The 26708-nt window shown below is 25.8% G+C and overlaps 2 protein-coding genes and 2 long non-coding RNA genes across 8 annotated transcripts in view; 3 read left to right on the forward strand and 1 right to left on the reverse strand.

Annotated features, from left to right (window-relative positions):
• LOC111629182 overlaps positions 1-4528 on the forward strand; it is a 6061-nt gene extending 1533 nt beyond the window's left edge. Inside the window, exons 2-4 of the long non-coding RNA XR_002757289.1 lie at positions 3218-3403; positions 4084-4208; positions 4446-4528. This is a non-coding gene — a long non-coding RNA (uncharacterized LOC111629182). The remainder of the gene's footprint in view (positions 1-3217; positions 3404-4083; positions 4209-4445) is intronic.
• A 3244-nt stretch (positions 4529-7772) lies between these two features.
• On the forward strand, positions 7773-9345 carry LOC111629193. Of its 2 annotated transcripts, none has more exons than XR_002757292.1 (3): positions 7773-7933; positions 8617-8738; positions 8976-9345. It is a non-coding gene; the product is annotated as an uncharacterized LOC111629193 (long non-coding RNA). The 2 variants fall into 2 exon arrangements; XR_002757291.1 differs by having other exon boundaries at positions 7776-7933; positions 8614-8738.
• Positions 9346-14014: 4669 nt separating this feature from the next.
• LOC111629188 lies at positions 14015-15686 on the forward strand. 4 transcript variants are annotated; one of them, XR_002757290.1, is made up of 4 exons: positions 14051-14070; positions 14181-14218; positions 14916-15263; positions 15361-15686. XR_002757290.1 is itself a non-coding variant. In XM_023373072.1 (3 exons), exons 2-3 carry the CDS (start codon positions 14952-14954, stop codon positions 15427-15429), a joined length of 381 nt encoding a protein of 126 aa, XP_023228840.1. In that variant the 5' UTR covers positions 14015-14061; positions 14916-14951; the 3' UTR covers positions 15430-15686. The 4 variants fall into 4 exon arrangements, 3 of the variants coding, with proteins under 3 accessions (XP_023228840.1, XP_023228838.1, XP_023228839.1); XM_023373072.1 differs by lacking the exon at positions 14181-14218 and having other exon boundaries at positions 14015-14061; XM_023373070.1 differs by lacking the exon at positions 14181-14218 and having other exon boundaries at positions 14034-14070.
• A 1033-nt stretch (positions 15687-16719) lies between these two features.
• Positions 16720-26708, reverse strand: part of LOC111629184 (protein melted-like) — a 61204-nt gene continuing 51215 nt past the window's right edge. The window contains exons 11-14 of the mRNA XM_023373065.1: positions 24325-24453; positions 21863-22012; positions 17124-17222; positions 16720-17048 (exon numbers count right to left, since the gene is read on the reverse strand). Of these exons, the coding sequence (XP_023228833.1) occupies positions 16836-17048; positions 17124-17222; positions 21863-22012; positions 24325-24453 (591 nt within the window). The 3' untranslated portion in view covers positions 16720-16835. The remainder of the gene's footprint in view (positions 17049-17123; positions 17223-21862; positions 22013-24324; positions 24454-26708) is intronic.

A 26708-nucleotide genomic window follows, 5' to 3' on the forward strand; every position in this document is an offset into this window, starting at 1 on the left:
ATCTTGATACCTACTTACGATTCATAAAATTACGGGCAGTGTCTCCATCTATTGTTTTAAATTTTAACTAATTTATAAATGTAAAAAAGAAATTTTACAGTTAAGTATTTTTTAAAAGTAAAATTAGAAATTAAGAAACAAAAAATTAACTAATTAATAATTAAAATCTTATAAATTAATATCTTAAAATAAATGTTTAAATTGTTTTTAAATTTTAAGAAAGTAAAAAGTGGAGAGAAAAAAATATTTAAAATGAAGTTTTAAAAAGTTAAAATTCAATCATTTTTCCTTAACAAAAGTGTGTAAACAGTGACTTATTTTACTAATTAATCATTTTAAATTATTTAATTAAAAGTTTAAAAAAGTAAATTAAACTTTTCTAAAGAATAAAAAAGGAAAAATCTGTCGAATTGTCAAGATTCATTTTTTTCCCTTCTTTTTCCTTTTTAATAATTTACATAAATCGAAATTTTTCTTATAAGCAGTCGCCATCTTGTGTATAGATAATAAACTAAATAATTATCCAGTTTATCGATGTAAATTTACCTATCAATTATTATATATAAAAATATTTATTGAATTTTGCTACAATAAACCTTTATAAATGATTATAGTGCATTAAACCATAAATATTTAAAATATATTATTGTATGGTTGCAAATCTATAGAATTTCTTTAATATATTTCTATATTTAAAATAAATTTTATAATACAAAAACGTTATCGTTATATATATTTTAGAGATGATTATCTTTATTTTTCTAAATTATGTAATAAATTTATATTATTTAAATGCATTTCTAAGTAAAATACCTTTGATTTTTAAAAGAAAATAGCGGTTAGATAGGGAAAGAAGTAACATATTCTAGCATAAGCAGGTTATTTTATTTCTTTACTCTATTAATTCGCTCGTAATAAAGAAGAGTTAAGGAATTTTGATCTAGCGTTGTCTTTGGTGAAATTTCAAACCAAAGATAATATAAATCAAGAGGAGTGAAATTGCAGCCGGCGTAACGTTGTTAGTCATTGATTTATGAGACATTTAAAATGTTATGTTGAACGGTTTGCTAACGATAAGAATAAGACTTTTAGTAAAAAAAATAATGATTATTGTAGCAATTAAAATGACTATATTGATAAAATTCGATAAAAGAAATTCGAATAAGTTTACTTATATTAATAATTGCGTTGCTATTTAGTTGTGAATTTTTAAAACAGTTTTATGAAACTAATGTAATTGTTGGAGCCATTTAAATGTGTTAAAATATTATTTCTTTGGGAAAATATAAACAGAAAACCTACTGCAATAGGCGGCTTAAAAAATCCTTTTTGTTTGAAGTTAATCCTTTCTACGAAAATCTCTCAAGATAATCCTTCTGCCATTTGTCCCAAGCACTTAAGATGAGATTACTTAATCTGAAGCAAAAAAACTAAATAAAATAAAAATGTATTTGTCTGAGTGCATAAAGATATTTGGAAAAATCTTATCTTTTATTTTAATAAATGTTTACATTATATATTTATTTTAGAGCTTAAATTTTCAATAAATATAATGAGAAACTTCGGGGTTTCCCCATTACCTAGCGAAGTCGACTTCTCTGTAAAGCATCTGTTAATGCGGGAAAGTAGCATTTACAGGAGTTCAACAGTTTATTGCTTCAATTCACGTTTAAAACAACTTCAAACGATTCTAAATGTTTAAATTAAGTAATGAAATGTCTTAAATGAACTTATTTTAATAAGATTATGCTTAAATTTTTATTTTAAACGACAATACTTTAGAGATACTTTAATATATAGCGAAAGTAGGCTACCAATTTATAAGATCCAATTCAATTATAATGGCTGATAGTTCAATTAGCTACGAAAGATAATCACCGAACAGCACTTGACGTGGCAGCTGACGTTTTGTATTATACTAACAAGTCATTAAGATCAGATTCAAAGACATTAATTCCACCCGCTTTACTTTATGCTTTAACTATTAATACAAGTTTACAAAGTCCTTGAAATACCGAAATTAATAAGTGATTTAATTTGAAACATTATAAATGTTTGAAAATTTTACAGAAAAAGATTATCTTCACAATCTAAATTCCCAAATTTTCGCTTCAATTTTCACTTGATAAGAAAACCCATCATTTGAATATCAATTTAATGAGATTTTTTTATATGCGGCTACAGTAATGTAGGAAATATTGCGAAGATTTTCAGTTCTTAAACAGTTTTCTATCTCATTATTATCTTATTGATTCTAGTTTTAGAAAGATAAATGCAAAAATTTATTTTTCGTAAAATTCAAATTACCTTTTTTTTATTATTTAATTTTGTAAAGCAGCTTTCTCTGATACTTTAAAATCCATTTCCCATCATTTACTTTAAAAAATAATTACATAAAATAATTAAATTTAAGTAAAAATGTCATTTTTTATACATTAAGGAATAATCTTCTGATTTATTTATTAAAATTAATATAAATTTAATTGTATATAAATAATATTAAAGTAAAATTCAGTAATGTAGTGTTATATCTTACTATTTAATGCATAGAATACGAAGATAAATGCATTAAAACTGTAAAAGAATTAATTCAATTTTTTAGGTTTATAATTTATTTCTATCTTTAATAATAAATATTTTAAAAGTATTTCTTATCCTACTAATGTCCTAGAAAATTTTTTCCTCCTAAAACTCCTAATTATTCAAAAATTAAGATAATTAGATATGATAAAAATTGATAAGACAATATTTTTTCAGTTTTATCTATTTTTAAGCGTAAATTTATTAACTAATCAGTGCGTTTCCTTTAAAAATTGATAAGTGACATACCACTACATTGAAAATGTTTAAAAGATTAACGACTGGAAATTTCAGCCATTGTCTCCATCTCAAAACAATTAATATGATGTCACTTTGTAAACAGAAAAGTTATTAACATAACTAGAAGATTTATATGAGTATCAGTGAGATATCCAACGTATGAATTAACAGAAAAACATTCATTTATATATATATATATATATATAATTATATTTTTAAAAAATATCTTCTCATAAATCGGAAATTAACAATCCCTTAAAGACGATTTAGCGAATTTTTCTCGAATATTACCGATAATCTTAAGAGCAAATCCTGTAGAAAGCTTTCCATCTTGATACTCGATTAAGTTGAAACTGGGAATGATGTCATTAAGTTCTAGGTATCTTTCCACCAATAGGAGGAGACAACTCTTATAGAAGATTTGTCAGAATCGGGACCGTCCCATCCTATTACCGCTCCTGCATCACGTGATTTGGATCAATTCCTCTACTGCATGGTCACGTGGCGAAACCGGGGCGTATAAAAGTAGTTGCGAAATAAAGCATTTCCTCCCATAACCAATTTCCACAGTAAACAGCAACAGGTATGATCCTTAAACTTATTTTGCTTTAAGTTTAATTAGCTTAACAATAAAAATAATCCTTATTGTCTAGACTTAGTTAAGCGCAGGAAAACTTTTTACATTGATTTATACTCAGTTTTTACCTCTTGTTTTTATATAAATATTTAAAATAAGTATGTATATTTATATAAATTTAAACAAAATAATTACAATTAACTCTTCTTAAAAGGTATTATTATTATTATTATTATTGCAAAAATGTTTTGTAGTAATATATTTGAAGAAAAATTAATGAGATTTTGGCTAATTAGAAATTAGTCTTTTTTCTTTTTGTTCTTGACTAGCGAAAGGATTTACTAAACTAAGTTTCAGTTCCCGCGAGAGAATAAAGAAAGGATTATGTTACTTCCTGTTTTTTAAAATGTTTAAATTAATAAATAAAAAAATCCGTTTAATCGCATTAAAATCTATAATAAAACAAGTTTTATAAATTTTTAAAAATTAATTTAAGAAATTATTCAATTAAATAATATATTTTCATCCTCAAAATTATCCTTCATCAATCTTCCTGATTAATCTGAGAAATTTATATCTATCAAGATCTCTCCGGAGAACAAGCGTTAAAGCTTTTGGATATAGCTTAATAGAATGAATTTAGAGTAAAATGAAGACAAAATGGTTGATGTTAATCGTTTCTTTAGCAGTTAATCTCATCAATAACATGTCTCCAGTAGCATTGAGAGTGGCTATTTTGTCGATGGCCCTTTTTTGCGTCGTCTATGCTAAAAGCATCGGACAAGAAAAGGCCATACCATATGAACTCGACGTAAGTTATTACTTTGTATTAATTTTTAACGACAAATTAACATTAAAAGACGTAAAAAATTCAATATAATTGCTAACAAACTCAATAAGATCGTTAATAAAGTAGAGAAGAAAAATTAAAGCAGATCCGCTGATGTGTAATTAGTTTTGTTAAGCAACAACTGTTCGCTAATTGATCTTCAGACTTGGATAATTAACTTAGTTTTGCCTTTATTTTTCTTCTGTTTTTTCCTTATAGTTTACGCCAGACGACGGATCTCCAGAAACAGCAATTATGAATTATCTTTTCGCTCGTCAGATGGTTAATAGACTTCGTAATAANATCTTGATACCTACTTACGATTCATAAAATTACGGGCAGTGTCTCCATCTATTGTTTTAAATTTTAACTAATTTATAAATGTAAAAAAGAAATTTTACAGTTAAGTATTTTTTAAAAGTAAAATTAGAAATTAAGAAACAAAAAATTAACTAATTAATAATTAAAATCTTATAAATTAATATCTTAAAATAAATGTTTAAATTGTTTTTAAATTTTAAGAAAGTAAAAAGTGGAGAGAAAAAAATATTTAAAATGAAGTTTTAAAAAGTTAAAATTCAATCATTTTTCCTTAACAAAAGTGTGTAAACAGTGACTTATTTTACTAATTAATCATTTTAAATTATTTAATTAAAAGTTTAAAAAAGTAAATTAAACTTTTCTAAAGAATAAAAAAGGAAAAATCTGTCGAATTGTCAAGATTCATTTTTTTCCCTTCTTTTTCCTTTTTAATAATTTACATAAATCGAAATTTTTCTTATAAGCAGTCGCCATCTTGTGTATAGATAATAAACTAAATAATTATCCAGTTTATCGATGTAAATTTACCTATCAATTATTATATATAAAAATATTTATTGAATTTTGCTACAATAAACCTTTATAAATGATTATAGTGCATTAAACCATAAATATTTAAAATATATTATTGTATGGTTGCAAATCTATAGAATTTCTTTAATATATTTCTATATTTAAAATAAATTTTATAATACAAAAACGTTATCGTTATATATATTTTAGAGATGATTATCTTTATTTTTCTAAATTATGTAATAAATTTATATTATTTAAATGCATTTCTAAGTAAAATACCTTTGATTTTTAAAAGAAAATAGCGGTTAGATAGGGAAAGAAGTAACATATTCTAGCATAAGCAGGTTATTTTATTTCTTTACTCTATTAATTCGCTCGTAATAAAGAAGAGTTAAGGAATTTTGATCTAGCGTTGTCTTTGGTGAAATTTCAAACCAAAGATAATATAAATCAAGAGGAGTGAAATTGCAGCCGGCGTAACGTTGTTAGTCATTGATTTATGAGACATTTAAAATGTTATGTTGAACGGTTTGCTAACGATAAGAATAAGACTTTTAGTAAAAAAAATAATGATTATTGTAGCAATTAAAATGACTATATTGATAAAATTCGATAAAAGAAATTCGAATAAGTTTACTTATATTAATAATTGCGTTGCTATTTAGTTGTGAATTTTTAAAACAGTTTTATGAAACTAATGTAATTGTTGGAGCCATTTAAATGTGTTAAAATATTATTTCTTTGGGAAAATATAAACAGAAAACCTACTGCAATAGGCGGCTTAAAAAATCCTTTTTGTTTGAAGTTAATCCTTTCTACGAAAATCTCTCAAGATAATCCTTCTGCCATTTGTCCCAAGCACTTAAGATGAGATTACTTAATCTGAAGCAAAAAAACTAAATAAAATAAAAATGTATTTGTCTGAGTGCATAAAGATATTTGGAAAAATCTTATCTTTTATTTTAATAAATGTTTACATTATATATTTATTTTAGAGCTTAAATTTTCAATAAATATAATGAGAAACTTCGGGGTTTCCCCATTACCTAGCGAAGTCGACTTCTCTGTAAAGCATCTGTTAATGCGGGAAAGTAGCATTTACAGGAGTTCAACAGTTTATTGCTTCAATTCACGTTTAAAACAACTTCAAACGATTCTAAATGTTTAAATTAAGTAATGAAATGTCTTAAATGAACTTATTTTAATAAGATTATGCTTAAATTTTTATTTTAAACGACAATACTTTAGAGATACTTTAATATATAGCGAAAGTAGGCTACCAATTTATAAGATCCAATTCAATTATAATGGCTGATAGTTCAATTAGCTACGAAAGATAATCACCGAACAGCACTTGACGTGGCAGCTGACGTTTTGTATTATACTAACAAGTCATTAAGATCAGATTCAAAGACATTAATTCCACCCGCTTTACTTTATGCTTTAACTATTAATACAAGTTTACAAAGTCCTTGAAATACCGAAATTAATAAGTGATTTAATTTGAAACATTATAAATGTTTGAAAATTTTACAGAAAAAGATTATCTTCACAATCTAAATTCCCAAATTTTCGCTTCAATTTTCACTTGATAAGAAAACCCATCATTTGAATATCAATTTAATGAGATTTTTTTATATGCGGCTACAGTAATGTAGGAAATATTGCGAAGATTTTCAGTTCTTAAACAGTTTTCTATCTCATTATTATCTTATTGATTCTAGTTTTAGAAAGATAAATGCAAAAATTTATTTTTCGTAAAATTCAAATTACCTTTTTTTTTATTATTTAATTTTGTAAAGCAGCTTTCTCTGATACTTTAAAATCCATTTCCCATCATTTACTTTAAAAAATAATTACATAAAATAATTAAATTTAAGTAAAAATGTCATTTTTTATACATTAAGGAATAATCTTCTGATTTATTTATTAAAATTAATATAAATTTAATTGTATATAAATAATATTAAAGTAAAATTCAGTAATGTAGTGTTATATCTTACTATTTAATGCATAGAATACGAAGATAAATGCATTAAAACTGTAAAAGAATTAATTCAATTTTTTAGGTTTATAATTTATTTCTATCTTTAATAATAAATATTTTAAAAGTATTTCTTATCCTACTAATGTCCTAGAAAATTTTTTCCTCCTAAAACTCCTAATTATTCAAAAATTAAGATAATTAGATATGATAAAAATTGATAAGACAATATTTTTTCAGTTTTATCTATTTTTAAGCGTAAATTTATTAACTAATCAGTGCGTTTCCTTTAAAAATTGATAAGTGACATACCACTACATTGAAAATGTTTAAAAGATTAACGACTGGAAATTTCAGCCATTGTCTCCATCTCAAAACAATTAATATGATGTCACTTTGTAAACAGAAAAGTTATTAACATAACTAGAAGATTTATATGAGTATCAGTGAGATATCCAACGTATGAATTAACAGAAAAACATTCATTTATATATATATATATATATATAATTATATTTTTAAAAAATATCTTCTCATAAATCGGAAATTAACAATCCCTTAAAGACGATTTAGCGAATTTTTCTCGAATATTACCGATAATCTTAAGAGCAAATCCTGTAGAAAGCTTTCCATCTTGATACTCGATTAAGTTGAAACTGGGAATGATGTCATTAAGTTCTAGGTATCTTTCCACCAATAGGAGGAGACAACTCTTATAGAAGATTTGTCAGAATCGGGACCGTCCCATCCTATTACCGCTCCTGCATCACGTGATTTGGATCAATTCCTCTACTGCATGGTCACGTGGCGAAACCGGGGCGTATAAAAGTAGTTGCGAAATAAAGCATTCCCTCCCATAACCAATTTCCACAGTAAACAGCAACAGGTATGATCCTTAAACTTATTTTGCTTTAAGTTTAATTAGCTTAACAATAAAAATAATCCTTATTGTCTAGACTTAGTTAAGCGCAGGAAAACTTTTTACATTGATTTATACTCAGTTTTTACCTCTTGTTTTTATATAAATATTTAAAATAAGTATGTATATTTATATAAATTTAAACAAAATAATTACAATTAACTCTTCTTAAAAGGTATTATTATTATTATTATTATTGCAAAAATGTTTTGTAGTAATATATTTGAAGAAAAATTAATGAGATTTTGGCTAATTAGAAATTAGTCTTTTTTCTTTTTGTTCTTGACTAGCGAAAGGATTTACTAAACTAAGTTTCAGTTCCCGCGAGAGAATAAAGAAAGGATTATGTTACTTCCTGTTTTTTAAAATGTTTAAATTAATAAATAAAAAAATCCGTTTAATCGCATTAAAATCTATAATAAAACAAGTTTTATAAATTTTTAAAAATTAATTTAAGAAATTATTCAATTAAATAATATATTTTCATCCTCAAAATTATCCTTCATCAATCTTCCTGATTAATCTGAGAAATTTATATCTATCAAGATCTCTCCGGAGAACAAGCGTTAAAGCTTTTGGATATAGCTTAATAGAATGAATTTAGAGTAAAATGAAGACAAAATGGTTGATGTTAATCGTTTCTTTAGCAGTTAATCTCATCAATAACATGTCTCCAGTAGCATTGAGAGTGGCTATTTTGTCGATGGCCCTTTTTTGCGTCGTCTATGCTAAAAGCATCGGACAAGAAAAGGCCATACCATATGAACTCGACGTAAGTTATTACTTTGTATTAATTTTTAACGACAAATTAACATTAAAAGACGTAAAAAATTCAATATAATTGCTAACAAACTCAATAAGATCGTTAATAAAGTAGAGAAGAAAAATTAAAGCAGATCCGCTGATGTGTAATTAGTTTTGTTAAGCAACAACTGTTCGCTAATTGATCTTCAGACTTGGATAATTAACTTAGTTTTGCCTTTATTTTTCTTCTGTTTTTTCCTTATAGTTTACGCCAGACGACGGATCTCCAGAAACAGCAATTATGAATTATCTTTTCGCTCGTCAGATGGTTAATAGACTTCGTAATAACTTGGATATAAGCGATCTTCAACGCAAGAGGTCCTACTGGAAGCAATGCGCTTTCAACGCAGTTTCGTGTTTTGGTAGGAAGTAATTAAATAACAGAAAAAAATCCTAATTACAATTATATTTATGTATTTAAAAGATTATATATTATTCTTCTAAAATTGCGTTGAGTTTTGTTTGTATATGATGTCAATTTTCATTACAATTAATGTTTTTTCTTGTAAGTAGTCATTATAGACTATAGTTCTTTATGTAAATAACTTGATTATGCTCTAAATAAATTATTGTAGTACGCATTATTTGTTTGGTAATTTATTTTAACGCATCATACGAAAAAAATTCTTGTTAAAAGTTCCCTTATTGTCATTTTAATCTTGAAAGAAATTGAGATAAGAGATGAAGAAGTAGACGATAATTGTGCAGCAAACAATTAAAACTCCACAGGAAAAAAATAAAACGAATTTTTTTATATCAATAGAAACAGAAATTAACTCATTAAGATAACAAACAATGATTTACACAACTAAGTAATTTTTTTTTTCGTGTAAGACAGAAACTTAAGCAGTAAAACATAATCAAATTCTAAGAATAGAACTGTTAATCGTATAAATCCTATTAATCTTTCTGACAATTGTTATTTTCTATTAAGATTAACTCAATTAATTTTTTTTATATTTTTCTTTATAAATTAATCTGTTTTTTTGACAAGAAAAAAAACCCGAAGATAGATGGATTAAGATCATTAATTTTGTTTATCGTTCAATCTAAAAATTTAAATTATTGATTTTTAGAAAAGAAAAGAAATGAATTAATTTAAATCTCTTAAAATCGGAATTTACAATAAAATAAGAATATTATAATAAAATAATATTAAAGATATAGGATACGTCAGAGGTCGTAATCTATCCTTTTCTTTATTTATGTTAATTATAAACCTGAAACCTCCTACTTTTTTTCTATCAGTGGGTAAACTAAGTAAGAATAGAAATGCGAATAACTCTAAGGAATAATGACAATATATTTGACTTCTTAGACAGGAATTGAATACGTTGGCTGCTATCTTGCTTCAGCACACATTCTCACAAGCCACAGGTCATAAATGACGTAATAAGTATACACCACCAGATTACTAAGGCACCTCACGCGACAATCTAAGCGTGAATGGGCAAATAAGTATTCAGTTTGATCAATGTACAACTCCTTTTATAAAAATTAAAAACGATTTTTCCCTCCTTTCCATGTTATTAAATTTTTATTTTTTTAAAGAAACTTAAAAACTAGGACGTGGAAAAATTCCCTACAGCTTTTTATTATCATTATCATTATTATTATTATTATTATTATTATTATTAGAAAAAAAATAAAAAAGAGAAAGTTAAAGAGTGACTTCTTTTTTTTTGGTCGTGTAGCAGCTGTTAATCGTGACACATGCAGTAATTACTTGTCATCTTAACGTCTGGTAGATAGTGATAAATATTTGGTTAAATGTTCTACTTGATGTCTATTATAGGATGTTTATCAGATGGTTTTGACAGCTTTCATCTAAACTAGGCAAGAAAATTTTCGAATATTTTATAATATAAACCTTTTGACTCATTCCACACCTATGTAAGATGGAAAGAAATATATATATATATATATATGTTTGATGTTGATGAGAACTGGCGTAGCATCTTCTATTGTAGGATGTTCACGAGTGGAAGATTTGTCATCAAGCAATTCTAACTTTTCTTCAGTTAGTAAACGACTCCCAAAAGGATTTTTCCCTTTGTGACAGAGCTAAGCATACATAAAATACACACAAGCATGCCTAGGTCTCTCTATAAGTAAAATCTTTCACGTCCTTGAGAGTAAAAAATAGGGAAAAAATTACATATATACATATATAAATGCAAATTAAAGATTATCTATAACGTGTTTTAATAATGATTTTCATCGACAGAAAGTTTTAAATAAAGAAATAAATATATATATATATATAATAATTATTCTTTTGTTATGATCATATTCAAATAAGGAGTTAGATAATTGAAAAAAGATTGCTTTTTCTGGTTTTCTGAAAGACTTGTTGAATAAAATTTACATTTTTTCCCCTCTTCCTTTTTTTTTCAAAGCTTTAAAATGCGGCGCGTGTTTTAATATATAACAAGTTGAGCGGCGTACGTAGGGTTTAAGTACCTATACACCTATTTTTATTTTAATTTTCGATGGCTTTCTTTATAAATAGATTATTTTTAATTGAAAAATTCTACGCAGAATGCTTACAGGTCCGTAAGTTTACTATTATAAAAAAGGGTAAAATAAAAATAAAAAATGTTAACAGGCTGCTGAAAGAAGGATAAATTTACTATGAAGGAGAGGGGAAATTGGAATTAAATTTAAGAAAATACACTTTAAAATTAGCATTAAATTAATTTCGAAAAATGCTTTTATTATGCATAAATTTCTTTGATTTGTTTCTAAGGATTAAGATTACTAAAAAGGGATAAATGGAATAAAAGACTGATTAATATGCTGGATGACTTATAAATGTCAAAAAACGATGTTATTCTCTTATTCCAGCTATAAATATTGGACCCAATAGACCAAACTTTTCTATACACGTGATAAATAATGATCAAATGTAATGTATTAGTCTACACCCGTTTGAGTTTGTGGAGTGAAAGATGTGAACGGAATTAAGTATATTTTTCGGGGATTTTTCTTTAAATTTTTATTATTATAATTTTTTTTTCCTCATTAAAAACTCGCATTAAGATATTTTTCTATATAAATTTTTAACATTGCGTGATTAACATTCCATTATCACAATTAAATCTGCTAAAGTCATTAAAGAAATCGTTAAATTGCGTTAACTCTAATGATAATTAACAAAAGTCGTAAATTCGTTATTTTAATTTCGACTATTTAAAAAAATAAAATTGTCAAATTATTGTTATTTTATCGTCTTAAATTTCGAATTTATCTTAACGCCGTCTATGATTAATGACGTCTGATTATAATTTTTAAAATATATATTTTTTAATGAATATTTAATTATATAATTTATTAATAAGTTTCGGTAAAAATTAATGTAAATCCGGTTATTATTAATCGGTTTTAATCTACTTTTTTTTCTTTCTTTTTTACTTTTTTCTTTTTAGCTTCGGGCATTTCTGTTATTTTATTTGCTCCTCTCTCTCGATTGCACTGCCTCTAGCGGTAAACTAGCAAGTTACAGTTCTATCAAGAATATAAATAATAATAATAAAAAATATATGTAATATATTAAACTTAAACAAAAGTTCAAACTTATATATATATGATTATTTATTTTTAATAAATTGTTACGTACTATTTTATTTAATTTCCTTTCGATAAATTAAAATTTATTTCTTTTAACGTCGAAAAATATAATTATCATTTGAATAAAATTTAATCGGAAAACATACGATGCTGCCATCTATTGTTTGGTGTTTTAATTAAAAATTGTATTAATTATTAATGATATAAATAAGTTTGAATATAATACAATTAATATGTGTATATATTTAAACTGAATTTTTTTAAATAAATAAAATATAATTATATTTAAATATCCGTGAAAGAGTAAAAAATACATCGGTAATTTTATCTCCCTTTAAAAAATAAAAAAGGATCTTTGTAGATAGAATAGTTTTTTTTCTTTTTTCGTGATTATCCAAGAAGATAAGTCGAATACGGTTTGAATAATAATTAAGTTTTGAAGATATCTTTAACATTGCGTCAATAATGAATTTTTTACTGAATAATCAAACGTCAATCCGTTTTTCAATTACCAAAAACTTTTATTTGATCTTTTAAAGTTATTGTATCATCTTACTTTTAAATTTAAATAGCAAAATAATAATAAAATTCTCTTATTAAAATTTAAAATGTAATTTTATGTTTATTCCATTTTTTAAAATAATTTTTTGATAATGACGCTATATTTATTTTGGAATCGAGATTAAGAACTAATATTATATATTTAAAAAATACTTTATGCTTTATTGATTTTATGTTTTAATAATTACACTTAATATAGAAAATTTTAAATTACTTTATCAGTTTAATTTATATTAAAGAAAAAAAGTAAAAAAAAAAAAATTAATCCCCGACTATGACGTATTTCAATTTAAATTAATCTCCAATCAGCGAATTTTAAAAAAAAAAATATATGAACGCTATGTGTCGCTTTTCTAGAGTTGATAAATTAATATATTTTTTAAATAAATAATTTATTGGATTCAATTCTATTCCGATTCTAAATTTAAGTAATAAGTATTATCGTAAAAAAGTACAGAATGATAGCCGATAATTATTTCGTAAACGAGATGATGTAAAGTCCTTCTGGTCGCCATTCTATAACTTGACGAAACTCTTAAAGTATAGTACAGTACATATTCAAACATTTAATGCAATCTGCATTACCGCTTTGAAGTGCTAAACTCGAGTAGAGAAAAGTATAAAATAATGATTAGTGCTTCTCAAATTAGTATATATACCTATCTAGAAATTGTAATTGCATCAAAGATGATTCTACAACTGTAATTAAAAGAGAAGTCGCTTTCTGAAAGAGTAATATTGGGATTTTAATCTCTTTGGAGAACTAAACGAGTCTGATAAATGCAATTTTCAGATTTATTAAATCACTCTCTTCGAAGAATTTTCTATTTTAATGCAGATTTAGAGAGATAATTAACCTACGTTCATTCTCCTTAACATAAAGCGAGCGAATGAGATTTATTCCTTGGGAGATCTCGATTTACAATAAGATATACTGGATTTCCGTATATTTGTTATACACAGAACTTCAATATATTTTTTCCAAACTTTTTTTTATAAAAATTCTATTTGCTAAAAATGAGCACAAAACATCGGAGTCAATAGTATCGATTGGTACGATCATCGCTACATCTTCGTTGTATTTTTTTTAAATTATTATTGTTAACGTCAGGTGGCGCTTCTGCCAGTTGCATTTTTTTAAATGATAAATTATTAACGACGTAAGTACCGTAAGTTTGCCTTCAATTTGTATTTTGTACAATTATTACGTATTAAAACTTTACAGTGTGTTTATACAAACAAGTATACAACTTTTATTTTTTTGTTTACTTTGATTTAGCTACTCCAGCCATCTCATTTAATGTATTTTAGTGTTATGTAAGTGATTTTCGTTTAATTCGTATAAATAAATAACAAAATGGGAATCAAAAATGTCTTACACGAATAATGAGTACTGTGACGATTTTTGTTGCCAAGAAATTCAATTTATTTAAAAACTTTATAAACTTTGGCAGTTTTAATCAGTTAAAAGTCAAAAGTATTAATGAAATTAAAGATATCTTTCTAAGTTTAAACTATACTTGTTATTAAATCCAATGATGATAAAAGGAAACAGTAATTACATACTTTTAGATCATTTATTCACATATTTTGTGACACACACACACAAACTTTATATAAAACTAACTATCTGAAAATAATGTACAGTATCTAAAATGAATATCAAAACATCTATAATCTGCTAAATTAAAATTACTGAAGCAGAACTTTCAAAAAATTATATGTAATTATGAAAAATATTACGGAAAAAATCCAATATATAATTCGTAATTATAAATTAATCTGCTTTATCTCATAAATATACAATTCAACATTAATTAAATTATATGGCTGAGTTAATCAATGCAGTTTTAACAGTGGATGAAGTTTAAATAATGCTAACATTTTCGACCCAGTTAATGAGCCGTCTTCGAGCAAGGATAGTTTGAAGTGGAATCATTTGTTAAACGTACATTGATTAATTTGGCTGAGTAATCATTGGCTAGTTCATTAAATTATATATATTTTCCTGCAGATAAACTTGAATTTCATTCACAAACTGTAAAGCATTATGACGAATATTCAAAAGCCAGAAAAATATTCCCACAAAGCAATATTTAGTCGTACAAACTTGGAAGAGAATGAGAAAAAAGTTACAACAGTTATTAATTTGAGTAATCCTAAGAGAAATAAACCGACAGTTGAGAGACATCCGAAAGTAGAAGTTCTGCATTTAAATGAAGAGCAGTTTTCAAGAAATTCAAATATAGTTGTTTGCCCTTTTTTAAATACAACAATGAGGATATTAAGACAACTTGAAGATATTAAAACTGCTAAAGTTCATAGAAAACAATTAAAATGTGACGATATCAATGTGTTAAAGGTAATGAGTCTTAATATCTTTTATTTTACAAAAGTTTTAAGTGTACTTGAAAGTTATTAACAAAATTAATTTAAAACAATGTTCTTTTGATTTTCAGGGTATTAGGTGTGTGAACATTCCAAGAAAGCAACTGATTTATCACAATTTGATTAAAATTGAACTGTAAAATTCAAACAAACATTTGTATATATTTTTATCATAAAATAATGTCAAAAATTTATTTAAAACTTACAAAAATAAAACACATCTGTGATATAAGAATTAGATACACAACAAAAACTTGGTCAGGAATTTTGGAGGTTTTTATCATGTGATTTCAACAGTATAGAAAGCAAATCAAATTACCAATACAGGTCATTTTAAAATTTGCTTTATATAACAAATGTAAATTTGGATAAATTTCATTAAAGCAAAGAAATAAAAGCATTAGTAATGTTAAATATGGCAGTATCTATACATATTCTGTCCAGCAGATAAATTATAATAGTTACATGTAAAGATAATTTTATCAAATGGCTCTAAAATATTAAATTTCTTAAAATACAGCAAAACAAATTTGATATATCACAAGATTTTAACAAACAGTGGTATTAAATTATCAATATATATATATACATAAAACATGTAGCTTTTTTAGTTAGATTGATTAATTACATTCAGATTAATATACATATTTTTTGAGTCTCTCTCAATGTTTGTTCATTCATATATTAATTTCATATACTCTTAAGATTATTTGGAATTCAGAAATTGTATTGCAATATTTATATTTGTGAATACAGTGCATAAACATAGGATATTCACTGTGCATTTAAGTGTGCAAGTTGTAAACTCTTAAAGATAATATTTTCATTAAATTTTGAATTATAAAAAACTCCAAATTTGATTGTCATAACTATTATAAATGAAAAAAACAGTTAGAGAGACCTTACATTTACAGATTTTCATAAAAAAAAACGAAAAAAAAAAGAGATAAAAAAATTACACATCTTCTGAAATCCTAAATAATAAGGATTTCAACCAGTCAAACTGTTCATATTGTCAAAAAGAAAGCACTCAGGTATGTATATAGATATATATATCTAATATGAAATTTTATTTCAAAGATATGAGCATGGTTTTTTTTACTTTTTCTTAGAAAGTTAAGGCACAAAATTTACATCTAGCACTCAAAAACTTTGATTTCAAGTTTTCACTATATTATTGAAAATAAATGCCCAAATTTCAAATAATAATAAATCTGATTGTAATTGGAAGTCATGTTTCAATACTGATAAAATTTAGAATATTCTTTTACATACATAACATCACAAAACAATAATTTGATAGACAATAACTATATCGTAAATATTTACATCAATTTTTAAGATATCATAAATTATTTACATCTGATTACTCTTATAGAGTATACAAATAATTGTAATTAAGGTTTACATTAAAATTTTATTAGACAAAAGAATCAATTTATAAAATTTTACAATTCTTGTAAAAAGAAACTATACAATTGCATTTTTTTTTTTTTTTGAGCCATTCAGATTAAAAATATTAATCTTTACATTTACACGTATACATTTAATGGGTAGTATCTTTAGCATGAGAATGAGCCATAGCAATGGATATACATTGAACCCACTGTTCTGTATTTTTGCTATCTTTTGCTTTAAGAACAAAAGTCCTGTCATCTGTAAATATTTCAAAAGCTTTTGGTATGTTGCGACGGCTACTTATTGCCCTCACGCTACGAATTTGACTAACTTCGATAGGAGACACTTCCTTATCACCTTTCTGTAAAGTTTTAATAATAAATATTATTATTTAATTTTCAGCTTAAAATAAAAACGTTTCTGTGAATATACATACCGAACCTCTATAGGAAAGATGTGCACCTGATAAAGTAAAATATCTAGTTCTCCAGCGACGAAATAATTTCCACCTTCCTTTTTTCTCTTTTAATTGGCCCTTAAATAATAAAGATTAAAATAGTTTTCTTATTATTTGGGAAAAATTAATACTTTATATAATTTCTATATTTCAGAATGTCATAAATTATAAGTATACATTTAGCAGTATTACAAACTTAATTCTAATTTTTGTAGATCAATTTTGGAAAATATAATATAAGCTATCTTTTTCAATGGGAGAAGAAATATCAGCTATCAGTAAGATTAAGTTTTTTAACTAAAAAAATTACCAATGGTGAAAAACCCACCAAAAATAACTGGAGAAGGAATGAAAAATTTGATTTTTGCTTAAAATTATTAAAACTTTATTAAATTATAAAATTTCTTTTATCACATTTTTCAAAAAGACTATCATCAAATAATTTGCCAAATTGTCCTGAATCTAAAATATAAACTTTTAAGTTCTTGCTATTGCAAAAATGTATTTAGCCAACTAGTTTGTCAATATTTGAATTTTGGCAAACTAGTTGGCTAGACTGACAAATCAATATATTTAGTTTATTGTGGAAAATTTCTACCATGGATAAAATTACCAAGACAATATTGTATAAGTTATAAATTTTGAGTTTTGATCCCCTGTTACATTCAAGAAAAATCAATTATTACTGATGTTTTAAGTCCAGCTTATATTGTGTTAAGATTTATCAAATGATCAATAAAGATTTTTTTCTTTTGACCGTTAAGTTTTTGTAAAAAATTTTTTTTTACCAAAATATGAATTTGAACAGTTGCCATAGAAATGAATTATTTTTATTGGTGAAACATTCATGTAGAACTTGTGATGTATAGACATAACATGATATTAGATATTTTAATAATTGGGCTGCAATTTGAAAAAATTGTAGACCTATAAAATCCCACTGTCGTCTGTCTGTCTTTCCTTCCTTCCTTAATCACAAGAGCAGAGTTAGATAGATGAAAGCCAAGACATGTATGGAAAGCTTAAAGACAGGAGGCTCATTAACTGTATATGAACTTATGATACAAACTGGAGATCACATTATTTCAAATCAAAAATTTTCCCCTGTAAGAAGTTAGAGGATGATGTCATGACTGTTCCTAACAGGGAAAGTATTATGTACAGGGGCAAGACATTACTAATGTGAAGTGGAGAGCATATACTTTAAATTAATTTTAAAATATATGATTAGAAAATATAATCTGGCATTGTGTTGATTCACAATAGATAATTGCTTGTTTTATATACATATATATGGCTGTATCAGTATTAAAATATATATTATTAATACTAATACAGACACTAATTTCTCTCGATGTTTTAACTAATATTTTCAATTAGTGTTTTTATTTGAAGGAAGGACTACAAACTTATCACTGTATAATTTCCAATTGTTCAAAATACTATGAATAATGAAACTATCTCTCATTAAACATCTGATGTGAAATATATATATATATTATACTACATATACAAATATACTTTGAACTAAAATTACAAGTTGTTTGGAGAAAAAGTCAATTTTGAGTAAACATTATAAATGGAATTTGACTATTATTTACAATATTCATTTCTTTTTTTCTCAATTTATTATGGGAAAGTAATTAATATAATAATGGACAAGATTGTAATTTCAAATTTACTTAACATTTTTATTTAAATTTCAAATACAGCACTGTACAGTGCTAGTAATGCTCAAGAGTCAACTAGTAATCCAAAACTAGTCAACTCTTGAGTATCACTATTACCAATTTCCACTATTTCAAAATCCAGTTCCTACTAAACATGACATGATATTAATCCTGAGCTTGGCACAATATTAAAGACTTCTAGATTCAACAACTTGGACTGCTCAAAAAAAAAAAAAAAATGAACAGTATCTTATAACACAATACTGTATAAATATTGATATAAAAATCAGTTCCCAAAATTTACCACCAAAAATATTGTACCTCCCATCAAATTTCCAATGGTTGCTTCAATTTTCACTAAATTTAGTATGAATCCATCAACTTGGCAGCATGATTAGCAGCAACAGCAGTGTGCCCATGAGAAAATGGCAAAAGACAATTCAAAATCATTTTTAAAAGTTTTACAATTACTTCGAGAATGCTAAAATACAATAACATATGATCTATAAATGTTTTTGATTAATACAATGTACAGTCAACCCCCCTATAACACTGTTGATAATTCCATTTTATATGAATTCCATGTTGTATGAGTCACTTAGATTTTACAAATACATGAGCCATTCACAGCCCGGCACACATATTTGTAAAATCTGTGACTCGTACAGCATGGAATTCATATAAAATGGAATTATCAACAGTGTTATAGGGGGCTCAACTTGTACTTATGCAAATAAACAAATGTTTTCTTTCCCAATGATTAAGCCAGGGGCCGTTAAACTTTTTTTTCATAGCAGGTCAGATAACAGAATGACGAGCACGGGCACATAACCATTTTGTTCAATACAGCATACTGAATACACAAAAAATAAAGACAACTAACTTGATTGCTGCAGCAAGCTTGTAATTGATTTTCTTAGGAACTTCATTGCAGATACCACTACTTATACAAAAAGTGCTCAGATATCCAGTAACAAAAAGTTGCCAAATTTTTTATTTCACTGATTTATCTAAAAGTTATATTATTGTCAGATGCAAAAATCAGATTGGATCAATTTTGGAATTTTTACTTATACTTATTTTAATTTTTTTTACATAGTAAGTTTATCTACAATCTATGATATTTCCATATAAATAATTATATTTTAGCATAGTGCAGTGGTGGGCCGGATGAACTTACCTCACAGGCCGCATCTAGCTCGCAGGCCATAGTTTGGTGACCCCCTGGATTAAGCCATTGAATTCACCTTATTCTCAATATTCCAATTATCTTAATCTGACACTGTTCTGGTCCCATATATATCATATTTTCAAGACTGTACTGTATTAGCATTTATGTAAAAATAAATTCAGTTATGTGACTATATTTTAATGAAAAATTAACAAATAGGAGGGAGAAAAAAGCATCTAGAAATTTTATTAAAAATATTAGCAACCTCACAATATTAAACTTTGTGAACTTTAAAAACATTCTTGGAAATTTGGAATGCTAAACATATATGCAAACCAAAGGATTGATGAAAGCAATTTTTTTAGTTTATTCCTATAATGGGAATGAAGATGAAAGAAAATGTTCCCATAAAGACTAAGATGTATTAACATATAAAACCCCATGTTAAAGTGAATCACAGGCTTTTTGTGCATATAAAAGCCCAAAAACATTCACAATATCATTTATCATGTAATTGCTCTAGTCTAAAAATAATTTAAAGTAATAATAATAATAAAAAATATACCCCAAAAACCTCCTTAGGAGCAAGGCAATACCAAAAATAACACACATGAAAATAATTGAAAAGCACATTAGCAAAGAGCTCTAAAAAAGTTACTCTTCACTTTAAAGTACTTTGCTAAATAATGTGCTTAAATTAATACCTAAGGTGCTAATACAGTCAACCCCCCCTATAACACTGTTGATTTTTCCATTTTATATGAATTCCATGTTGTACAAGTCACTTAGATTTTACAAATACGTGTGCCGGGCTGTGAATGGCTCACGTATTTGTAAAATCTAAGTGACTCGTACAACATAGAATTCATATAAAACGGAAAAATCAACAGTGTTATGGGGGGGTCGACTGTACTTCAAAGCAAGGTATACCTTTATTAAAAAAATTCTTTGAGAAATTTATACATTAATATGCCCATAACAATTTTAAATTTAGTTTAATATTTTCTAGTCATATCATATTGATGAAGTGATTAGAAAATATTCAATTAAATTTAAAGCTCAACTTATTGTCTCTGAAGAGACAATTGGTGCTGATATGAATAAAGCTGAAATATGTAATATATCATTGAAAATAATAACATTATTATTTATTAATGCAACATAATCCATTTAAGTATAGCCATGAAACTTTAGTACAATATAAGCAATAATAAAACATCAGCAGAACACAGCATTAAGAAAAAAATAAATCAATCAATCAATCTCTATATGATTAAGGAAATATTCATTAACTTATATAAGCAATTGTATTAAAATCTTTCTACATTATGTAAGACAAACTTGTAAATAAAAAAATACAGAAATTATAGCTTATAATTATTGAAATGTGTGAAGCTCTATTCTTAAAATCTTAAAAATAATAAACATTAATATACAGGAAAAAAATCTATTAAATACAATTTTGAATGGCTGCATTATTTATTCATTTATTTATTTTATTTCTGTATCATTTAGAATAGTTTTTGATTAATGCTAAAAATGTCTTTGATACAAAAAAGTTGAAAATATTCATAAATTATTATTGTATAATATTACAGTATGACAAATCAACATTAAAAGGATATTATTAAACTTAAAAGTTTTCTTTCCATATAATCACAAGTTGATAAGTTTATAGTATACAAATTCTACAATTAATTCACATTAATTTTAATTTCACAATTATTGTTTTAATGTCCTATTTTAAAATATTTTTTCACTTTTATTTATAAAACAAAATATAAGTTAACATATCATATTTTTTTCTTAACTATAATGATTGATACAATGTATTTATAATTTTGAAATTATAACAACTAAAATAAATAATTATTTACCTCAATCACAGGTTCATTTGTTTGCAAGAAGCCAAGTGCTCTTTCTGGATGGTTACAAAGAAAACACCCCCAAATATTTTTGGGTCCATTATATTCAAAGACATCAAAAAATCTGTAATTTCTCAGTTCATTGATCAACATATCATTATCCTGAAATATGCATATAAATTAACAAATTAATTTTCTACTTATATTTTAAAAATAAAATAGTTTAACACAAAAATCACATACTTACAAATGTTAAACAGTTACAATTATTATTTAATCAATTAAACAAGTATCATAATTTCATGTAGATAATCTGTGGGTTATTTGTGTTTGAAATATAATTTGAAAGGGTTTGAATTATGTAATAAGGTAGGTTATATGCTGATTTTAAATTTCAATCATAAATTAAAGATAATTCACACTATACAACTGACTAGTGGCCACCAATCCACCAGATTGACAATTATCTTATTTGTACATTTGCAAGAAATGACACAAAGTGTTTAACTGTACTTTCCCACTATTTTTACAACCTCAACCTACTTCAACAGATTAAGATTTAATTTTTTAATAAATATATACAATTAAGATATAGATTACTTTTAGTCTAATATGAAATAAAAGCCCAAAAAGAATTAAATTTTTATACAATAATTCACAATTAATAAAGCTTCAACTTGCACTAAGTTAGAAGAATTACAAAAGTTATTCAACTACAGCTACCGTGTTTCCCCAAAAATAAGACAGTGTCTTATATTAATTTTTGCTCTGAAAAATGCGCTAGGTCTTATTTTCAGGGAATGTCTTATTTTTTCCAGGAAGAATTATTCACATTTATTATTGAAAAAAAAATTCCCAAGTTGAACTTAGACGAGAGTGACGTATATCCGGTGTGTCGAACTGTCGCCTTTTTATAGCGTCAACATCGGACTCGATGACCAATTAGTGCTTACTGAACCGTAGCACTATGCAAATGTCATGTGGCGTGATTCCCGGCCGACCAATTAGCCATCACCAGCTGTAACGTTATGCAAATCTGTGATTCCCAAGCCATAGTCTTATGCAAATCATGCCGTGTGGCGTAATTGTCTGCTGACCAATCAGTGGCTGTACTTTCAAAAAGCCAACGGCCACTTTTAACCATCTGTCGATGACCTTTACGACTAAAAAAAACTTCGCTAGGTCTTACTTTCAGGGGGAGGTCTTATATTTCGCAATTCAGCAAAATATGTGCTAGGTCTTATTTTCTGCGGATGTCTTATTTTCGGGGAAACATGGTATTGAATTAAAAAGAAAGTTTGCCTGTAAATGCAGTATATCATTCCACATGATAAAACAATTGAATACAAAAATAGCCTTTTCTGTATTAATAATATTGTACTGTGTTTAATAATCAGAAAGTACTTTCTTTGGCAAGTAATCTATACTGTATGTATATAAACTGTTGTAAGATCCTCACCATTAGTTATTGGTGACATTTTCTGCATTTTTTTTTAAACTTTAGAAAAACCATAGCTTGTCTTTTTTACTCTGTCAACACTATAGGCACTTAACAGGACATAAATTTAAATGTTACATGAATCTATCTGTAACATTTGAATATAAAATTCTTTTTGAGATTATAATTAGTTTCACTACTATGTTAATTCAAAAACTCAATACCATGCTAATTTATATGCCTGGTATTAGTTTTTTCCAATGAGGTGCAACTTCTGGTACTGTACATACTGTATAAATAAAACTATTGCTAATATGATCTTTATTTCTAATATGAAGTAATTCATTTAAGCAATAAATATAAAATTCAAATTATAGAAGCCAAAAAATATTCAAATATAATAAATCAAAATAGTAGTATTAAATGTTTGATTTCCATGATTAATAATCACAATCATTTCCAAACTGTAAAACTAAAACAAACAATAGAAAGTGTAATTACTTTGATCAAAATCATTGGAATATTTATATTTTACTGTTTCATTGTAAATTTTGTTTATTACAGAATAATTAAATGTAGTATTAAAAAAACATGGAAATACAAAATAATGCCACTAAATTTAGCACATTTTTATTATTATTCAGTATTATATGTTGAATACTTTAAATTCAAATAATTTTTTTTTATTAAAAAATTTAACACTTCTTTATTAGTATGTAATATAATATCACTGATAATGGCACAACTAAAAATCTAATTTTGCTTTCTTTTTTTTGCATAAATAAACTCCTTAGGCAGAATACCTTTATCATGTAAAATGACATATTTCTACCTCCATTAGATTCCCACCAAAGAACAGATTGTGTTATCAACTCATATTCAAATGTTAGTCAATTGGAATTTTTAAATGCTTCCCTTGTAAAATTAACATTTTTAAAATTAGGCCACTATCAAAACAAAGCAGCAAATTGGAGAGAAATAATTTTTGAAAACTGTTGTGTATTAGATTATTCATTTATACACAAAACCAAATTACCTTTGCAGATGGAAAAGCAGATGTAACAAGTGTCAAAAATGTTTTATTGTCAGCCTTTAAAGTATCCCAACAGTTTTTCAGACTTCCAACAGATGCTTCACGAGTACTTAAAGCAGATGATGCTCTTGCCTAAAATGTTTTTTTTTTTAAATATTTACATATTATTTAATATTTATTAAAATTCCTGAAAGTTAAATAATGTAATCTTAATTATAGTAATTTAAAACAACAGTAAACTCCCGATTATCCGTGTGCAGATTATCTGGTTTGTGGATTATTCGTGCATGAATTTAATTTAAAAAAAAATAATTATATGTGCATGTATTTTTTAAATAGTTGCTTGCTTTCATGTTTATGCATCCTATAAGTGTGCACATGTTCATATTTAGATGTTTGAAGTGCGTGGTGAAGGTATTTGAAGTCAGCTGGACTGGTTTTAGTTAGGCCGCTTCTTTTGCGCCAGATGTTTCTTTTCAGAGAAGAAAACGATAGTAAGTACTTTTATACAAAGTTTCATTTAGTTGCATGCTATAATATGTATCACAATTTAAGATTTGATTATATGTACGTATGTATAATACATATTATTCATAATATTTTTTTCAAATAAATAATTATAGTTCGGATTATCCGTGTTTTTTGATTATTCGTGCCACCTCTCCCCACCATTAGCCCAGATAATCGGGAGTTTACTGTATATCTTAAATATGAATAAAACTCACAAAAAATAAGATTTGATTATATGTACGTATGTATAATACATATTATTCATTAATATTTTTTCAAATAAATAATTATAGTTCGGATTATCCGTGTTTTTTGATTATTCATGCCACCTCTCCCCACCATTAGCCCAGATAATCGGGAGTTTACTGTATATCTTAAATATGAATAAAACTCACAAAAAATAAGATTAGCTAAAATGATATTTAATAGTTAATACTGGAGTAACTAAATATTTTAAAAACAAAGGGTAAAACTAAACTAGATTTAATAAGTAAATAAAAATATTTACTTATTAAATAAAAATAAAAAATGACTATAAAATACACTATTAAAATGTGATAAAAGGGTATACCAATAAAACATAAAAGTTGCTAAGAAAGGGTGAAAAATACATAAAAACCTTAAAAAGGAATCAGTAAAAACCACTAAAATAAAAGATATAAAATGCGTTTATCAAGTAGACTGATTGTCAAACAGTACAGTAAAATAATAACATGGGGNGTAAATTATTTAAATAGCAATCAAATTTGTTAATGCCTTGCCAACAAGATCCAACAGTGCTTCCTTCAAAGAGCCAACTGTCACTAGGAATAAGAAATTCAGCATCCTATCATCAATTATTAACTGAAAATCAATTCTACATCGCTGATTCAAATTTGTTAGTAACAATGAACTGCAATCTTCACTCTGGCAGATATTGTCAATTCAATATATCAATTAATTTTTGGTAGCTTTGCATTCCTTTCAATGACTCATATTTTACTCATAACATACAGGTTATATTCCATATTTTTGGGAGACCATCTATTAGATTTCTTAGATAATATGCTCACAACTCTTTTTCCTTTATTGTAATTTTTCTGTTTAAATTATTTAAAACTCTGATACTGACATTCTCTTTTAAATTTATTATTATTATATAACAGACTTATGATTTTGTCTGTTACTAATCGATACAGAATACTATTAATAGCTTAAAAACTTAATTTATTTAAAGAAAAATAATTTTTGTAAAATATCATTCAGTTATCAAATATATGGAATATTTATTTATAAACTTTTATATTCAATGAATAATTTAAAAAATTTCAAATTTAAGTTAATCAAATATTTTCAAATTTTTCTGAATCTTTACATTAGAAAATCAAATTAAGGAATACAATTATTCATTAATTTGATTTTTAACATATTCAGTGCTGAGGATACTCTTAGGGTGCCTTGTCCAATATGTCAAGAACACTTGTGTGTCCTCAAAGTTTGATATCACCACTACTTGGAAAAAATTTATCCTTTGTTTATAAGAAAAAAAAGTTTATTTTTATTGTTATTATACACTTCAAAGAATATACAGTGGAACCTTGGTATACGACCTTAATCCGTTCCTGGTGTTTGGACTTATACCGAATAGGATGTATACCAAACCAACCTTTTCCATAAGAAGTAATGTAAAAATGATTAATCCGTTCTCATGTAAAAAAAAATGGCTGGCTTTAAACATCTCGCTTTCCTGGCTAGTTTCTGCTTGATTTTTCATGAAAGCAGCATGTATCCTTTTAACTTTCTCGCAAATAATTTCTTCCGATACGCTGTCGCCGGCACACTGTTTTTCAGTTATCCAAAGCAAAAGCAATTTCTCGACATGATCTAATGTCTTCGAT

Source organism: Centruroides sculpturatus, unplaced genomic scaffold (genome assembly GCF_000671375.1).
Source record: "Centruroides sculpturatus isolate CEXI.00-Female unplaced genomic scaffold, Cexi_2.0 scaffold608, whole genome shotgun sequence".
Classification (NCBI taxonomy): Eukaryota; Metazoa; Arthropoda; class Arachnida; order Scorpiones; family Buthidae; genus Centruroides; species Centruroides sculpturatus.

Excerpts from the sequence above, each read along its gene's own strand:
- LOC111629188 (XM_023373072.1), top strand. The coding sequence starts at position 14,952 with ATGACGAATATTCAAAAGCCAGAAAAATATTCCCACAAAGCAATATTT. Across the intron at positions 15,264-15,360 it reads ACGATATCAATGTGTTAAAG|GGTATTAGGTGTGTGAACAT; the intron begins GTAATGAGTCTT and ends TTTGATTTTCAG.